Source organism: Apus apus, chromosome 5 (assembly GCF_020740795.1).
Source record: "Apus apus isolate bApuApu2 chromosome 5, bApuApu2.pri.cur, whole genome shotgun sequence".
Taxonomy (NCBI): domain Eukaryota; kingdom Metazoa; phylum Chordata; class Aves; order Apodiformes; family Apodidae; genus Apus; species Apus apus.
Window position 1 is genome coordinate 58,437,064 of NC_067286.1, and position 16,452 is coordinate 58,453,515.

General features: G+C 39.7%; 1 protein-coding gene across 2 annotated transcripts in view; it reads right to left on the minus strand.

The window, feature by feature from the left end:
- The window catches only part of BRF1 (BRF1 RNA polymerase III transcription initiation factor subunit), a 517,924-nt gene that overhangs the window by 496,467 nt on the left and 5,005 nt on the right, over positions 1-16,452 (minus strand). For both annotated transcript variants that reach the window (XR_007889705.1, XM_051621438.1), the window contains exon 2: positions 8,953-9,033. Coding sequence is in view for 1 of the 2 variants with exons in the window: in XM_051621438.1 (XP_051477398.1) it covers positions 8,953-9,033 (81 nt within the window). In the remaining variant the exon portion in view is untranslated. The remainder of the gene's footprint in view (positions 1-8,952; positions 9,034-16,452) is intronic.

The following is a 16,452-nucleotide window of genomic DNA, read 5'->3' on the forward strand; positions in this document are numbered from 1 at the left end:
AATTTATCTCTTTTTGAATGGTGCCATAAAAAGTGAATGTTTTAAAAAACATTAGCCCACTAGATAAACTGTCTTTATGTAAAGGATTGCTCTCAAGAGAAATTACCTACACAAGGCTACAAGGAGATAAATCTCTGTCAGTGAATTCCACAAACATGATACATATATTGTCCTACTCCATGTCACATAGAAATTGTCAAAGTTAACAGGGAAAAATTTTAATATACAAGAGGCCAAAACTTTAATATCCAAGCAAGAAATTTCACAAGCGTGCAGAATTTTAGAAGGCGTTTCTTCTTCTGTTTGTCAAAATGAAGCAGAGATTTGTGCTTCTCTGGCACAACACTTTTCTTGCCTACAGGCAACTAATAAACGAAGAAAACAGAGACAGGAAAGAAGACAGAGTAAAGGAATCATGAAAGATGCCTTTAACTCCAGAATCACAAACAGGCCAATTCAAAGTTGTTGAACACACAAATATTTTTTTTTATGAGTTAAGGCAGCAGAAGTCATCCATTAACTCATTTAAGACTTGGATTTTTTTTCTTTAGTTTTTCAACTTCAAGGACAATCCTCAAAATTCAAAGAAAAAGCAACAACAGAGATCATCCTGAGTCCACACACAGACTGACCACCTATGTCCGAGGAATTTTAAAAGTACCTTTTTATTTTTCCCTTTTCTGGCTAAGCAAACACAGGAACAGAATCAGGAAGAACAGCAAAGCTTGACTGATGTATTTCAACCCAGTGAGGTGCTGTGCTCAAAGTTTTAACATGTCCATCAGTCTGTTGACAAAATCCTACCATTACATTACCTCCAGCAGATCCTCTACCCTTGATATAGGATCCCAGACCCTCTTTATCATAAATGCAACATATCTCAATAAAGTAAACAGATTCTCCTCCCCAATACTGCCACTGTAAGAACAAGCAGTGCATCTCTGAGAAAGGTACTTCACCATTCCCTAACAAAAACACAAAGATGGCCAAGGCTTAAGACAATAAAAATTTTCAAGTCTGAACCCATTTAGGAACTAACTAAACAATGCATAACCAAAAGGTTGTCCCAGATCAGCTGGTGAATTTGACTGGTCTTTTAACAAAAGATAACTGGAGATCATGGAACACAGGGTCTCATCAGCCATCTAAAAAGAGGAGATACTCCATGTGCTGGAGAAGCTGCAGTACCAGAATGATCCCAGCTTCCTCAGATGCCTCTGAATCAAACTCCACGGGTCCCCAAGAGTAGCAAGGAAACAAGCAAGGGAACACGTTCTTCTGCTGCTTTTATCCAAATTCTTGGAATAACTTACACTGGCTAAAGAGTGGGTTTTCTACCTCTGAGGCTTTTTATTTTGTTTTTCTTAAGTGGTTTGTCTGTCTCTTCAAGTCTTTGCTGATTACTGAAGTTGCCTGCAAAGCCTGAAAGCTGAAGTTCTGAGAAATGTGTGCAAGCTATTGTGAAATCCTGAAGATCATCCATCAGGGCCTCCAGCATCTGAGCTGTGGCTTGTGCTTCTGTGACTTACCAGAGCCTGCATCAGAGTACCAGGAAAGCCCAGACCTACTGACACTCAAGCAAACCTCAGAAGCACAGAGGCCCAGCAAGCTGAAAGACAAACAAAACAGCCTAGTAACACTAGAGAAGTTCCCTGTTGAACTGTTATGTGACAAGTAACAGTGATCACAAATGTGAAAGGGCAAAAAAGTTTGTGAAAATAACATTCCTTTTAAAAATATTTTATTAAAAAGTTAAGGTACCAAATATTTAACAACCCAGGTCACAACTTTACTGCTTTCCTGGCTCTGGAGCATCCTCTGAACAGAGGGGAGAAGTCATGAAATTCAAGAGACAATTCTGCAAGACATAGATATGTTAGTATTACAGCTAGGACACATCCATGTTTTAGCAGATGCTGGAGAGGATAGAGGTACAAGACAGGAGGAGGGAAAGCTGTGAGTGGGATCAAAGGGAGGAAGCTTGAACTTGTTAACATGCAAAAGGGCTGAGAAGTAGGATGCAATTCAGAAGTTCAGTTTTGGCCATGTTAAGTCTGTGTCAACAAGGAGATAGATGCACATAAGCAGACACAAAAGCCCAGGATTCATCACCCTTATCTGGAGAAACAAGCATCTGAGCTTAGTCAATCCAGACTTCCTTTCAGTGAGTGAAGAGAAACAGACTCTTACAAGAATGAGTCATTTGACTTCCTTTCAGATTAAATTAATCACACCCTAAATCTGTCTGCCTCTATGCAGAAACCTTGAATGGAGTTCAGGATGAGGAGCTCACACAGACATCTAAATTTTGCCAGCTGAATCCCACCCTTGCTCAAGTCATGCCATGGAACTCAATGGAAGTAATATGTTGAGAATAAAGCAGTTTACCAAAGGAAAAGGTTGCACTTGAAACAACAAAAACACAACAAAACACATCTACACACAAAACCCATGTAAAATTATCCCAAATGAAAAGGGGAAGATGTTCCTTATCCTCCTTCCAGAAGAGATGGAGAAAGTTAACAGTTCAAATGGAAGAATGAAGGAAATGACTGAGACAGAAGTCATTAATGATGACAAAGAACTCATAAGAGAAAAGGCAGTAGACAGATCAGAGAGGGTAAAACTGAAGCAATGGCTTGGCTAGAAGAGGAAGTCTTTCAAAGCCTTGGTGAGTAAAGAAATTTAGGAGCATGCCAGACAAAACCAGAAAAGGAGAACTTTAAGCAATGTTTATCTTAAAAGACAGTAAGAGGAAACCCAACTGGGTGCTAATCAAAAGTGGATATGGAAGGACTAGGATTAGTTTCTATCCAAACAGAAATGAAAGCAAGAAGGACAAGAAAATGGAAGACAGACTAGACTGGAAGTTTCATTATTGAAATCAAAGCCTGAGACAGGAGTTGATACAGGAGGAAAAGTTAAAATACTGCATCCAGCAAGGGAAACAATCTGGAAGAATTCAAAGGCTATGCACAGCTGCAGAACTACAAATTCACTAGGGGGTGACAGCTCACATGACTGGAGTAAGGAGATGGATGGTTACAAGTCTAGTGGATCTGATGGGATGCACTGGAGGGATGCTAAGGGAGCTGGGAAAAAGAAGCATATTAGGGGTAGAATCAGGGGAGGTTCTCTGTGGAGGCAGCAACCATCAGACTTGTCTTCCAGAGGGGGAAGTAAGAACACAAGAGCTGAGCCAGCCTCCCTTCAGCCTGTTGGAAGGCTGTCAAGCAAATCTACCTGGAAACCATTTCCAGACACACAAAAGGTAAGAAAGTTACTGGGAGCTGCCAGCACAGATTTAGTGATGGTAATCCAGGTAAACAGCAACCACCACTGTTCCCTCATCCCATTTCACCACTCTCCCTTTCTAAACTGGGAGCCAAATTGAGGAGATACAGACAGGTCAACTCTGAGTTGGGTGAAAATCTGGCCAGGTCCAAAGGGCAGTGGTCAGCACCTAACCACCACACTTATAACTGGGATTGATACTGAGGTTAGTACTGTTGAATGCCTTCATTAACAAGGACAATGGGACAGAAGGCTCCCTTTACCAGCCTGCAGATATAATCACATTGGGACAGTGGTCAATACACTGATGGGCAGAGCAGATATTCAGAGGAATCTTAAGATGCTGCAGAAGTAAGCTGACAGAAACTTCAAAGTTAAACAAAGCAAATGCAATTTTTTTGTTTTGTTTTGTTTTGTTGTGTGTGTGTGCAGGTGGGACAGGAGTGCAGGTAACAGTACTGGCTGGGGACTGGCTAGGGGGTAGCTTTGTGGTAAAAGGACCTATATTCCTCATGGACAAAAAGATAACCATGACTGAGCAGAACTCAAATGCAGTGATGAAGGCTAAATGCATCCTAGAGCTGCATTATTAAGACTGCCAAGTGAAGTGACTATTATCCCCTTTGTCCAGCTCTAGACTCCTCTGCACCAGACAAGACATTGACATACTGGAGATAAGTCCAGCAGAGACCTGCTAAGATGATTAGGAGACTGGAGAACATGGCATGAGGCTGAGAGCAGAATTTGCTCAGTCTTAAGATGAGAAAACTAAGGGACAGATCTCATTGGTGTCTTCAGCTACTCAGTGGGAGGTTATAAAAAAGATGGAAACAGATTTGTCAGAGATGCACAAGGGTCACATTTCATCAAACTAAGTTCTAACTAGAGACAAGGAAAAAATTATTCACAATGAGGGTGGTCAAGCATTAGAGAACAGGTTGTTCATGGAAACTGTATCATATTCTTCCTTAGGGATATCCAAAGCTCAGCTGTACTAGGCCCTGAGCAGATTAACACAGCTTTAAAGCCACCATTTTCTGGATGTCCAGAGGTCCCTTCCAATCTAAATTATTCTAGGATTCTACTATCCTCTCCTCTCTTGTTGCTTTAGTTTTGTTAAATAGTGTTCTCTGGTCCTCTTCTTTGGATACTTCTGTTCTTCATGTGTATAATATATTGTCCTGGTCTACTTCAGGCTGTATAGTTCTGGCAGGAAGCAGAGCCCTCCATAATCACTTTTAATAAACCAGTTATGAAATTAGTCATGACAGCAACGGTTAAAGAATTAAACAAATATTAAAATGTAAACAGTCAAAAATGCATTAGAGAACATCTTCAGAAATGCCTTCCCATTTAGCATTAAAATACTGCTAGCTATGTTTTGCTATTTAAGAGAACTGAGGGAAAACACATTTAAAGAAATTATTAAAAACACAGCCTAAGAGTTCAGAAATTGGATTAACCCAGATGCAGCTGCAATCTTCAACCTTAGTTTAAACCAAATTTGAATACCTGCAACTGATGCTTTCAAGTTATAATCATGCCATTGACCTTCCTTCCCTTCTCCCTTTTCTTTTTGGCCACTGAAGACTATGGAAAGTCTCAAAGCTCCAAGTCAAGAACAACTCCCTTGTAGCTACGACTCTGAGATGGATTTAGTGAGAGCAGATTGCCTGCAAGGAAGCAAGAATAAACCAGCTATTTAGAGAGATTATGTAACACAGCACAGAGCTGTAAAATGAGAATTAAAGAAACAGAACTCTGCATTGCAGCCCTGTAGGCAACCTTAAACGGTGGGCAATACTGTAACAATTTGACGAAGGTCACACAACAGAAGCAGTTTTGTCAGAGTCTGCTCTGAGATAGTATTTTATCTGTAATTCTTCTTTCCCACAAAAACAGTGCTGTTTGGCCATTTTGTCAAATCCTTTAAAAAAAAAAAAAAAAAGCTGAAACACCTCTTCACATCTTCTTATAGATGTGCAGGTTTTTACTACCAAAAAAATGAGCTCGGTATGAACAGATAGGAACTATTTTGTGGACCTGAGCTTGTTGAACCTGTGCAGCTTAGCACGCTCAATTAGCACGGTACCACACGCTGTAAAATCAAACTGATTATGAACAAATACAACAGTATTAGGTCATTCCTGAGTAAATATTTTAGCAAGTGTAAAGAAGACTTTTATAAGCAGCCAATTCCCAAACGAACACCCACAAACAGGTTCAGCAAAAGAAGGCAGAGACTCTGATCTGCCATGCACCATCACACTATATATAGTGAAGAAACATACAGCAAAGGCACATGTGCTAAGGGAGACTAGTTCTACTCTTACATAAACCTAGAAACTATAAAACCTTCAGGTTTTGCCCCTGGCTTTGTTTAGCACATATATAAGCACCAATGCACAAAGTAATGATTTTTTTGAAGAGTCCACAACTATTGAGCAGTTCTTGGGGAGATTTTACTGCTGCATTTCTTCCCTTTAGAATGGAAGAAAAGAAAAAACAATTATTGTAAAATTACCTTAGGTATTCTAACAAAAAACTGTTTTTTATCTAATTCTAAACATCCTTTTATTAAAAGCCTCTAAAAACAGCAGCATCATACAACCCTAACTGCCAACCCTAACTGCTGGAACCACTGGAACAGGTGTCCCAGGGAGGTTGTGCCTGCCCCCTCCCTGGAAGTGTTCAAGGCCAGGTTGGATGGGGCTTTGAGAAACATGGTCTAGTGGGAGGTGTCCCTGCTCATGCAGGGGGGGTTGGAACTAGATGATCTTTAAGGTCCCTTCCAACCCACACCAGCCTGTGATTCTGACTCATGATTAAATAAGAGGCAGCAAGCCCAGATCATCTCCCCTGAAAGCACAGACATCAAAGCAAGGAAGAAGCTGGCCCAAACTACATAGGGGAGGGAAGTGAAAGCAGGGGGAGGTTGTTGTTTTGTAAAAAACATCAAGACCCTGCTCCACTGCTGGACTGTTCCCCACGTTATGTCAAGCCTGCAGGTTGCTGGCAAGCAGACCAGGCACAGCGTGAGCCCTGCCAGTGCTCTCAGACCACACACATACAGACTCATGCTCCCAGCTGCTCTCTAATACACTGGGGACAACTTCCAGACCAATCTGGGCCCCGCCACCCATCCCTGCTTTCCAGAGTCTGCTTCTTCCCTTTGGCAATAGTCCGTATAGAGCATCATATGGGAGAAAATCACGTGCTCACACTGCTGAAGGTAGGACACAGGCTTGACGTAAGAGCCACCAGCGAGTTGCAGGAATAAGCCTCCAGAAGCTTGTGAGCAAGTTGTTCTGCGCCAGCACTGACAGGAGCTAATTTCAGCCCTTCATTTGCAACTCACTGAACTTTGGAAATGCAAGCTTAGTAGTACCAGCAAATAAATAAGTAGCTTAGCATTTATTTCTGATCAGACAGCATAGTGCTCCAAGGATAACCGTTCATTTTTAATACAGCCAACTAACAGTGCACTTTAATTTCATTCAATTAACAACCCCAGACTTTTTCTTTAAAATACATACAGTGAGTTTACTTACCTCGCTATACATTCAAGTCTAAAACAAATGGATATTAACATAATTTCACCAAAAAAAACAACAAAACATGATGATGGGCACAAGACAGGGTGAGATTTCTTAAGTTCACTGCCATAGCTCAGTTCACCATTAAAAACTATGTAAAGCTAAAATGCAATTAAATGCAGCAGACAAGTACCTCATTATATAGCAGCAGAAAGAAAAGCCTTTCAAACACCAATTGCTGCACCTGAAATATCAGCTGCTGTTGTCATGCATGGGACTAAGCAAGAACACCACTTTGCTCATTGAAAAGAACTTTCCCAGAGACATACTGGCAGCATGACAGATGCAGGTTGGCTACAGAAATCAAAGGCCAACTCCTTTTTTGTTACATAAAAGCCACAGTAAAAAAAAAAGAGAAGAAAACCCATCAAGAGCCTCAGAAAGGAACAGGTAAAAAGACAAATTATTTTCCTGTTTCAAAACTGTTTGGGAGACAATTTCACGTAAAGCAGTTGAAATTTTTCTTCTATATGATGCTGATAGACTTTTAAAAAGTCAGAATCATCGTATATGATTAGGGGGGCCCCATGAACAAAAGCTGTGTGGAAGGAAGATGCTCAGACATATTTTCCAGTAAACACTTATCCAAGAAAGAAGCAGTGTTTAGATTTCAGAAAAAACCCTACCCTGTCTTTAACTGTGATCACCTTTCAGTATAACCAAAAGGGCTTCTGAAGGATTCACACACTCCAAGAAGCAGGACAGCCATTTTCTCCCCTCAGCATTTTACTTTTCTACAATTAAAAGACAAGGAACTGGGCAATCCTTATGCTCAACAAGATTATTTTTTTAAATGCCTGTGCAAAACTACAGTTTTATTAAACTACCTTCCTCCAAAGACAAAGTTCACTGACTGTAAAAGGTATTCTAGTAGTTTTACTCCACTGCTTTATACAGGCATTCTTAACATTCATGAGATAGTAACTTTGGACCTGACACTGAAACTAGCTCTTGCAGTGAGAGCTTTACTCTGCCCAGCAAGCAGGACTCAATACTATTCAGTACAAACAGCTGAATAAACCACTCTGTATATAAAACGATCTGTATATAAATGAGCTGAATAATGCTGAGTAAAGCAATCTGGCTACATTTCAATAACACAAATCAATCTTAACCCTTCTATACCTTTAGAAATATAATATCAGATCAGTCTTATCCTTTGTATACCTATGCAGGTGTAATATCAAATGAGATTTTCTCAGTCTGAGTTGCAAGTGTAACACTTTAATTTAGAAAAACACCTTTATCTAAAATATCCCCCCAAATGAGCTCCAGACCAGTAAAACCCATCTACGTCCCTTGGTTAAATACATGTCAGCTTTTGAATCTTTCATATGACAGTCCATCAATTGTCATCTTCAAGAGTCATGAGACAGGTATTAATTAGCCAAAAAATGTCAACTCCTGTCCATTGATATTAGTAACAGCAACTGAAAATGGAAGACCATTGTGTTTATGGAATAAAAGTTGATTTTATTCACTCTCTGTAAAGAGTGTAGATTATGTAGACCTCAATTAAAGTGTATAGCATGTAATGAGAATATTTATTTAAATATCCCTGGACACTAAAATCTTTTTCCCATTTTTCTACTCTCTGTTCAACAGTCACATATTAAGCAAATGATTACTATGCAGTATGCATAAATATATGCATTATGTCACACTTGTACTGCATTAAAAAAAGCATTTGAACAATTACACTTAAAAATAAACATGATAAAACATTTCAAGAACCCTGAAAATTGGTAAAATGAAAAGCCACAATAAGTTCACAGATGATAAAAAGGTGCAATGAGCATTTCAACCTTGAAAATGCCCTTTTAAGCTATGATAGTATTGTCAGGTGCCATTACCCTTTGTTAGCCAGCTACTTGACCTCATAAATCAGGTACAACAACCAAAGGAGAGCACAATGTAAAATCAGCACTAGGCAGCCTGGTCTACTGAATAATGTGGCCTGCCAAGGCTTTGAGGTCACATTCAAAACTAAAAATTAATTGTAATCAACCATATTAATAATAATAATTAAAGCAGTCACATCAAGACTGAAACTTGCAAGTACCATTTTGTAGAGTTTGTGCTCGTGACTCCTTTCCCAGATTGGCATGGAATCCTCCTCCTAAAGTTGGTGTTTTGCCTGCACCTATAAGGGAAGGGAAAAAAAAAGAAAAGAAAAAGAGACAGACACGTCAAATGCAATAACTGAATTAAAATATTAAAACAAAACCTACTGTGCCATCTATATATATCTCCAGTATCTATATGATTTATGATATCCCAAATTACATGAAAAAGGGCAACAAAAGAACCTGAAGGGCTTAAGACACTGAGTACAAATCCTGTGCAATTTATTTCTTCCTTGGGTTACCATAAGAATTACATGGCTCTATAGACCCTCCCAATCTCAGCTCCAAAGAAAGTACCAAAATGGTGCAGCCACTATTGAAGTCAGAACATGAAAATCAATATTGTAAAATATTTCTCAAAATAAATTACGAAACAATTGCTTAGTTCATATTTTCGTCTGAAGAATATTAAATCCAGAATTTTAATAACTAATTACTGTCACTACAGAACATAAAACATGTTTAACATTCAATAATGACTGGGATGGCTACTACAGAAATAACACTTTAAAATAACTTTCAGCACACAAACAGTGACACTTAGGCTACAAAAACTGCAAGTCTGAAACTACTACTTTTATACCCTGAAAGGCTGGAGACTAAGATAAGTCTGAGCTGTAAATCAGCATAAACTAGAGGCTGGTTTACACATCTCTGCCAATGCTGAGCAGCCTGAATGCAGAGTCCTCTGGGAGTCAACAGAACTACTCTCACAAATCAGTCTTGAAGAACAGGGAATTAAACTACCAAGGACAGAAATAGTCTCCTTTTAAAACAATCAGGCTACCTCAAGCACTGTATTCCAATCTATCAGCTTAACAGCCAGTGAGACCAAAAAGCTAAATTGCACAGGATTGAAAACAAGTCATTTGTTGGTAACTGTGCTTCTACTTAATTCAAACAGTCTGCTCTTCAGAATAGGGGAAAAAAGTCATCCTGTTGCCTATGATGCCTAGAGTCTTTCCTCAAGTTCTTGTAGATGTCTAGAATGGCTTGTCTAGAATGACTTTGGGATAGAAACATAACAGAGGAGTGAAGTGGCACTTGAGAGCAGTTGATTTTCCTACAATCTTTAAATTTAGGTTTCCAGTGCTATCCACAACAGAAACTGACCTCACCTTCACTTCATTAACAGATGCTTTCAACAAACAATAATCAGAAGCTTTCACACAAATGCCCCACACCTTAAGTACTTCAGTTCAACAACCTAATTAGAAATGAAAAATACTCCTCACTGGCTATAGAGACAAAACTCCCAATTCTCTATATGTTCCAGACTGTTACAGACAGCAAGGTCTTCTTGCCATTCTTACAGGTACAGTCTCGTATTCCCACACATGCTCCAAAACAAACCAATGAGGCAAAACAGGGAAAGGTTAACAAACTGCCCCATCACGCATAACTTTTTTGGTGTACATTTCATAAGAATGGTTTACCTGGCTAAAAAAATATATCAACAGTGGCAACAGTTTTACGTTCCTTTTCTTCAGTAGCCATTCTAACTTAGAAATTCTGCCTCCTACCTTCCTAGTTGCTGTGTTATGCTTTGCTTTACCGAGCAGGCTACCTCACTTGTCTGATTCGCAGCAGGCAAGCACACACGCCACATCAGTGCAGCAGAGGAGGCCATAAACTGCAGGGCAAGAGCAGGAATAGACAGCAGGGCAGGCTGGAGGTAGCAGGCAAACCCAGCATTTGCCTCAAAGGCACCACTGCCCCCTCCTGTGCACAAAAGCTCCACTTTTCAGTCCTCTCTATCCTTAAGGGCATCAAGATACTGAACACTCTCCTGGACTATGATCGTGGAAACAGCTACATTGCTCTTTTACAGGCTTCCCTCTTGCTACCAAAAAGCTTGGTATCAGCAAAATAATTTAACTTGCTCAGAAGCTAAAATCCAGAAAGAATACCAACAAAATAAAACTAAGTTGAGATTGCAGTGGTTTTGTTCTTTAAGATTTTTTCATTAGACATAAAGACATAATATTGTACATAAAAGTCATTGCTTTTCAAGCTATAGAGTCTGCAGCAGATACTTGGCAGAGCTATCTGAAAGACAAATCCTGCTATCAGAATTGATGTGGCCATTTCTCAGTGACTTAACTGGAAAGACTGTACATCTCTAATTAGCATCTGGCCTTGAAAACTGACAGAAAACCAGTCTGCTGAGCACTTACACTCTCAAAACTGCAAAATAATGTTGCCATTGACTGTGAAATCTAACCATCAGCTTTAATCTTTACAAGCAGGATGCAAACTAAAACTCATTAGCGTAACTGTTCAGCTGGGTAATAAAAAGATAAACTCTTAAAAAAAGAAAACTGTGAAATCATCAAATGCATTTAAAGACAAAAATCCTTACAAAGCTAGCAATTTAAAAAGTACAAAGGAAAGGAACAGCCATTGCTAGGCACAAGCAAATGAACATCCCAGCTTAACTGAAATTTTTACATTTCTTGACCTTTTTCATTTTCCCCTCTACAGCTTCAAAAGTGAATTAAACAGGCTTTTGGTTTTTCATATTCAGCCTTCAAGATATACAAAAATATATTCAAGAAGTATTTGGTGTCTTCAAGTACCACCTGCCAAATCTTCAACGTTAACACCAACATTTCCCTAGGCCAACTCAAATACCTCCTTCATGAGGCGGTGCCTCCCAAGGCACACTGTCATCTCCTGATTATTTTCAGAAACAGAGATTCTTAAGCTTTGCATAACCAAAGCCTCATCTCCTCTTCAAGTTGGCTTTGGACATTTACATGAAATTTTGGACAACAGAAGATATGGAGCGATGTGTGAGGTAGCTCAAAAGTGCAGCCAACCAATTTTTTGTGGTCCTCTCAGAGGGCTATAATGCCTTGAGACACCAAAAGAAAAAAACTGAAGATGCAGAAGATCATAACCCTGGAAATGTGACAATACTCGATCCAAGCTTACACAGGTCCAGACTCAGCATTACTCAAGCCCTGAACACTGTACAGTGCCTGTCCCTCAAGCAGCCAAGAGCAGCCATCCCCATGTCTGCCCCCTGCAGCACAGTCTGGGACACAGCTGCTCTCTGCAAGGTCAGACCCAGGCACCTTGGCAGTTTTCATTTGCCCCACCAACTCACTAACAAAGGAAGCAACATCACTCTGCTTCTCAACAAAAATGTTCCTCAAGCAGCAAAAGGAGCAAGCAAAGCCTGAAGTCTGTGGTGACCTTCAACAACAGCAAAAAGACGACAAATAGCAGGAACAGCACTTATCACATCTCTCCATACAGAGGAGGCAAAGTGCAGCCACTCGGGTATCTGCAGCTTAAAGGGCACTTTTCAAAGAGCTGGTGACATGCTGAGTTCCAGATTCAGCACTTGGAGAAGAAACAGATTCAGTTCCAGTGTTATGGATTTTGATTCTTCTGCATAAATGCGCAAGTGAAGACAGACAATGAAGCTGCTTGCAACTTGAATTGAAGTGTATCTGCTATTTGATAGGAACAGTCCCATCACAATCCTCCCCTACAAAATAAAAAAAAACCAAAACCACCAGTCCATTCTTCAGGATAGTGTAGGAGAAAAACCTTCAACTGAAAACACATGTATTTAGAGACCAGCATAAATTCTGGGTCTGGTAAAGAATGCAGTCTGCATCACACCAATGGTTTCATAATCAGGGTACACTAGATAATCTGATATAAAAAAATTAATAAGCTTCCTACTTAAGTTAGCCTATAAATGTAAAAAGAAGGGTAAATGTCCTATTACAATTCATGTCTACAATAGCAAAATTATGTGACTGAAGCTTTCTAAACACACAAAACTACTGAAATCTGTAACCGAAATAATTCTTTTCTCAGCCATTTTTACAGAGAAGTAAAAAACAGATGTGCACATACCACAGCCTGCTGAAATAGTACTGCTCAATAAACTTAGATCAACTTTTTTATAGTCCATCATAGCTATGGGATCATTTTCAGAACTACCAACCAAAGAGATAAGTATACTGTTGTGTCCACCACACCCAAGTTTAGGGCTGCATTAGTCTGTGAAACCAGCCCATGTCCAAGTTACATGCACGATCCTACCTCTTCACAACTGACAGCAGTGTGTACACCCTGCAGGGCTTCAAGCATTTGTTGCCATCACAAGGACAGCATATAAAAGACTCAATGCCAGAAAAAAACCCAACACACTATACACTTAACTCCGATGTAAGATTGCCACCTGGAGGATTTTGGGAGAGAAGCAAAAAATTGATTCAGTTCATCTCACTAAAACACACAGAGAGGATAATTTTTTTTTCTGTGAAGTAGATGTAAGTTTCCCCTCTTCCTTCACAACACAACATGGTTATTAATTAGTTTTGTAATAGGAAAACCCAACACAAAGTAAAAGGGGTAAATACTCTTCAGGATTTCCCAAAAAGGACTGCAAATCCAGCACATCCATACTTGCTTCTCGCATCTCTACATAATTTAAAATTAATCATAAATTAGTGTCATCTCCAGAAATCTGGACCACAAATAAGAGAAATGTTGCTGATATTCATCATTGACACTTTTCAGTATCCAGCATTTTCATTTCAAGTTTAGTGTGTGTATTACTGGGAGGAACCTACTTCAGGACTGTTTGAGTCTGCACTATAAGACATTTTTTTTTGGTCAGGATCTGGTCTATCAATATATCCTATATGGTAAGCAATGAACAACTACCACATAAAACCAAAATGTTGACTCGTTCCACTTTTGTAATATTCAAAAATACCAAAGGATCCTTGATTGTACATAACTGACCAGACAAAAAGCACAGAATCTGATAAAAACAGTTTGTCAGCTGTCACACTAACACTTACTCTGACAGTAAAGAATGGATAGTAAGCTTAGTTTGTATGTTATGAAAGCTTTTTCCTGCCCTGTACCTAGTCCCTCTCTTCTTTCCAGTTTGCTGACCATAACTTTCCATTTCCACAAACCCTAAGAGACTGACATACTTTGATTCAGGCAAACTCCAGTCGATTTCTGCACTTGAGGTCAACATAGGCTCCTTGATGTAAAAGCAAACAAGTTTTTAAGAATAAAGGAGCATATACAAAATATTTCAGTAAGCTTTCATAGATATGCCTGAAAAATCGAGCATACCACAAATTTACCAAAGAGAAAGATACACTGTATTTGTCAAAGGAACCTGCAGAGTAAGACTATCAGTGAGTTGCTTACAACTTACTCACAACAAAGTAATTGTGTTAGCAGGAAGAAACTTTACCTGTTTGAAACCCTACTTAGAAATGCTGTGGAGCCTAGAAGTTTTAACAAACATTTGTTCTTGTGTGAAGGGCTACTAGTTCACAACTTCACTTTCTCCCTGTGAGCAAAAGCTAAGAGAGAACTTTCCACAAACAACATTCTTCCCACCAGTCTCAAATCATTATCTTGCAAACTCCTGAATCCTTGGAGACAGGGAGTCTTTATGTCTTAATGAGGGGTCTTGGTGGATAACAGGCTCAACAGGAGTGAACAGCATGATGCAGCAGCAAAGAAAGCCAACAGGATGCTGGACTGCATCAACATGGGCATCAGCAGCAAAGATAAAGAAGATTCCCCCACATTGAACAGTTTTAAGTCTCAGCTTGACAGGGTGCTGAGCCACCTCATATAAACTACAGTATTACCTAGAAAGGTTGGACCAGATGATCCTTGAGGTCCCTTCCAACCTGGCATTCTATGCGTCTATCAATGTATGCTGTAACGGAACCATGAGCTCTAGATGACCATGACTTGGTGCTGAAGTTGGATTAATGCTGTCAATGCCTCTTGCAGCCTCCCATTTCTGTGACTACAGTTGTCACCATCCTAAAAACTCCTGGCTTAGTCACTAAGTTAAAATACTTTAATTCATATTGTAAATCTCACATAACAAATGCCAGCATTGCATTTAAAGACAATAACATGCATTTTTAATTTTGTCTATTACATACTTTTTAATCAAAGGCCAAACAAACAAATAGAAATTTCAAGCAATCAACCACAAAAGTCAACATGTTTCAAGACAGTCACGCAGTTCAGCCTCACACAGTCATACCAGTGATGTCAATTCATCTCAGACCTCAGAGGCAGGTTAAGTCCTGTGGGACAAGACCACTTTGGTGACCAGCCTACAGTAACTGCACAACCCTCCCACTGAAGCTTCCCACCACCTGTATTTCAGGATGAAGTATCCTGTAGGTCTTATACGGAGTTGATAAATGCCCCTAGGTCCATCAACTTGTCTTCTTCATCCCACAGCTCTGATGCCTCAGACTAAGGAGGCTGCATTTCATTATGTACTTCATGCTGGGATGCATTCAAATGTTATGACCAAAGTCTGTTAAGAACTCAGGTATGAAGGAAAAAAAAAAAAAAGCAAGATGCTTTCATTCCAATTAGCAGAATGAGGCATTTTAATTCAAATGCTCTCCAAATGTGAAAAGAAGCCACAGAGAGCAACCTCTCTTGGCTAGTTTGGGGCAGTCTGAATTGTTTATCCGTTATAAGGTGGATAGTTACTCTTCAAACCTAGACTCAGCTTCCTCTAGTACATGACATATCCAGGGGCAAATCAATCAAGCTCAAACCCATGGCTTTCACAAGCTTCAAGAGTAACATGTCTAGGGTTAAGTGTTGAGGCTGGACTTGACTGTGACAGATTGCAACAGAATCAAGAACTATAACTAACTGGACCAGCACGGGGCTTGTGCTTTGTGACAACTTTCAGAATACAATAGAAAGATACATAGTAGCCCCCTTCTAGGGCATGAAAGAAGTTCTTTCACCCCCTTTAATAGTGAAAGAACTTACCAGCTTGTGACCTACCAAGTGACAGGTACTTCTCAAGAGGAGACTCCATGAGAGAGACAACAATAAAAGGAACTGTGGGATTAGGCTAACCTGAATCATATCCTGTGTTTCCATGAAGACCATGGCAATGAAGAGCACTGGTGTTACTATGCTGAGGCAGGTCGTGCCCATCTCCAAAGGGCATCTTAACAGGCTGGGGACAGCCTAGCTCCCTCTTGTGTGTATTAGCATCAGCATGCTCTCTCCTTTTATACGTCCCAGCTACCATCAAAGAAGATTTCATGGTCCTTACTACAAATTACTTCATATGCAACTTCATAAACTTTACTCCAGATAAGCCTTTGCCTTGCATTCTGGATTTCTGGACATCACAGACTCTCACAATTGTAAATATTTCTACTACCTACTTGTCACAAGGAAATCAGAAGAATCAGCTAAGTATTTTCAAGTGTGAACATACCTAGAGAACTGTCAAAGTCAGAGGACTTCTGCTCACCACTTTCCAAAACAGAAGCTGAAAAAACCCAGTACCTGGGGACACCTACACTTTATGCTGCAAAACCACAGCCCTCCAGTTCTTGGATCAGTTTTAAAAGAATGATCAAAACCCTCAAAAGCATCTT